General features: G+C 45.1%; 1 protein-coding gene across 1 annotated transcript in view; it reads right to left on the bottom strand.

Annotated features, from left to right (window-relative positions):
- Positions 1-6: 6 nt before the first annotated feature.
- The window catches only part of LOC105756811 (olfactory receptor 5-like), a gene marked incomplete at its 3' end in the record, with an annotated part of 16,306 nt that continues 13,699 nt past the window's right edge, over positions 7-2,613 (bottom strand). Inside the window, exon 2 of the mRNA XM_023741207.1 lies at positions 7-744. Within this exon, the coding sequence (XP_023596975.1) occupies positions 7-744 (738 nt within the window). The remainder of the gene's footprint in view (positions 745-2,613) is intronic.

Raw genomic sequence — 2,613 nt, 5'->3', positions numbered from 1 at the left:
ATGGGAGGCACAGGTAGAGAAAGCTTTATGGCGGGCTGCGGCTGATGGCATGCGGAGCACGGCCACCCCAATGGCTGAATACGTGGCCAAGGCTACTAGCAGTGTACCACAGAAGATGACAATGGCAGAGATGAAGTCCACTAGCTCTGTCAGGGCCACATGGGTGCAGGACAGGCTGAGCAAAGGTGAGACATCACAGAAAAATTGGTTGAGGACATTGGGACCACAGTAAGAGAGGCTGGCAATGCATGTGGTCTTGGCCACCGAGACCAGAAGACCACCAAACCATGAAGACAAGGCCAAGCCCAGGCAGACCTGGGGCCGCATGAGCAGCTGGTAGTGGAGTGGGCGGCAGATGGCCACATAGCGGTCATAGGCCATGGAAGCCAGGAGAGTGCACTCAGTGCCAATTAGGACAATGAAGAAGAAGAGTTGGGTCATGCAGGCTGTGAAGGAAGTTTGGTAGGGTCCAGTCCACAGTCCCACAAGCAGGCTGGGCATGGTCACTGACACATAGCACATCTCCAGACAGCTCAGATTGCCCAGGAAGAAGTACATGGGTTTGTGGAGCTCACTGTGACTGCAGATGAGGTAGATGATGAGCGTGTTCTCCAAGAGGGTCAACAGATAGAGGATCAGGAAGATGGCAAACAGGGCATCCCTTATGTCTTGGCTTGTGGACAAACCCAACAAGATAAACTCCTGGACTCTGGTCATGTTGGCCAAATTAAGGGACTTCTCTGTCTAAGAAGAGACAAATAAAATTTGTTGACATTCCGGTTGCAGAGGCACCCAGTTAAACCAGTTGCCGTTGAGTTGATTCCAACTCATGGCAACCCCATGTGAGTCAGAGCAGAACTGTGCTCCTTAGTGTTTTCAAGGCTGTGACCTTTTGGAAGCAGATTGCCAGATCTTTCTTCCAAGGTTCCCCTGGGTGGGTTCATACCGCTAACCTTTCAGTTAGTAGCCAAGTGTGTTAACTGTTTGTACCACCAAGAGACTCTAGGTCGTAAACCTGGCTCTGTGATGATGCTCTGTTGACAGGCTCTGAAGCAAGCTGACCTGGATTTAAATGCCACCTCCACCTCTTTACTGCTTGTGCTGTCTTGGGGAATCATTTCTCCTCCTTGATTCTCAACTTTCCTACCTGTAAAAGGAGGGAGTAAGACCAGTTCTTTCCTTCCTCCCTTCCTTTTTTGTGAGGTAGGATTTTCCCTCTGTCTCTCTCTCTCCTCTTTTATCAATAATGAGCAATTTGTTTCATGTGCTATTATTACAGGATAACATATTTACAGGTAACATATATTCAAGTAAATATCACTCTCATCCCTGACACCCAGTCTCTTAATCCGTATCCCCAGAGGCAACCCCTGCTACCATTTTTTGGGAGGTATACCTCCAGAGATACTTTCTGTGAATACTCTCATATGAAGGTATATGGGTCTTTTTAAACAGAAAGGGTAGCACATGATGTACTTTCTGAGTCTCCCTTTTTTTTAATTAACAATATATCTTGAAACTTATTCCATATCATTGTGAAGCTGCCTTTTTCTTTTAATAGTTTCAGAGCAATCCCTTGTATACAAAAACAAAACCAGTTGCTGTCAAGTAAATTACAACTCGTGGTGACCCCATGTATGTCAGAGTAGAACTACTTCATAGGGTGTTCAAGGCTGTGACCTTTTGGAAGCAAATTACCAGGCCTTTGACAGCTCTGGGTAGGTTCAAACGACCAATCTTTCAGTTAATAGTTGAGTGCTTAACTGCACCATCCAGGGACTCCAATCCTTTGTGTAGATGGACCATAATTACCAGTCGCCTATTAGGGATCTCCTCTCCTACCCCAAGACATCGCAGAGATCATGAAATGGGACTGATTTACCTACTAATCCTCAGGTCCCAGCACAGTTCCTGGTACAATGACTATGTTTTGACAAAAATAAATGAATTAATGTGGGGGCTGTATCACGACCATACTTGAATACAATGGCAATAAATATGGGCTTCATCTTATACATAATTTGGATACAGAAAGGACATGAGAAGGATTTTGGATTCATTTAAAGACACTGATACCTGTAGGTGTGTTTACCAACACTTAAACTCTGTGCCAGCCCCAGTGCTAAGAACTTCCATGCATTATCTCATTTATTGTTCAGAATACCCTTGTGAGGTAGGACTTAGAACTCCAGCTGATGGAGAATAAACCATGCCGGGCTCTAGATAGGAAGGTGTCTATTCCATGGGGTTCACAGTTTACAGGAGAATGTAAGCTTTATGGAACAAAAATTAAATTCAAATATAATTCCATATAATGCAGATGGCAGAGGGAGTGGCTGGCTCCATTAGTTCTGGTCATGAAGGAAAATGACCTGAGAAGGTGATATTTTAATGGATACCTGGAGGGTGAGAAATGTCCGGAAACACAAAGAGCTGAGGGGAACTGCAGCATGGGCAGAAGGGATAGCAAGTGCAAATGCCCTGTGATGGGAAGAAAATGGCAGTTCTCACAGATAACGAGATCTTTGAACATTGGGCTTAGTGAGCAAGAAGAGCAGAAAGACATGAGGATGGAAATACAGTGAAGGACTTGTCCACATAAAAAAAGGCCTG

This window comes from Trichechus manatus, unplaced genomic scaffold, assembly GCF_000243295.1.
Source record: "Trichechus manatus latirostris isolate Lorelei unplaced genomic scaffold, TriManLat1.0 scaffold00176, whole genome shotgun sequence".
Lineage (NCBI taxonomy): Eukaryota > Metazoa > Chordata > Mammalia > Sirenia > Trichechidae > Trichechus > Trichechus manatus.
Note: the sequence above shows the minus strand (reverse complement) of the source record. Positions and strands in the feature narration are given on the sequence as shown.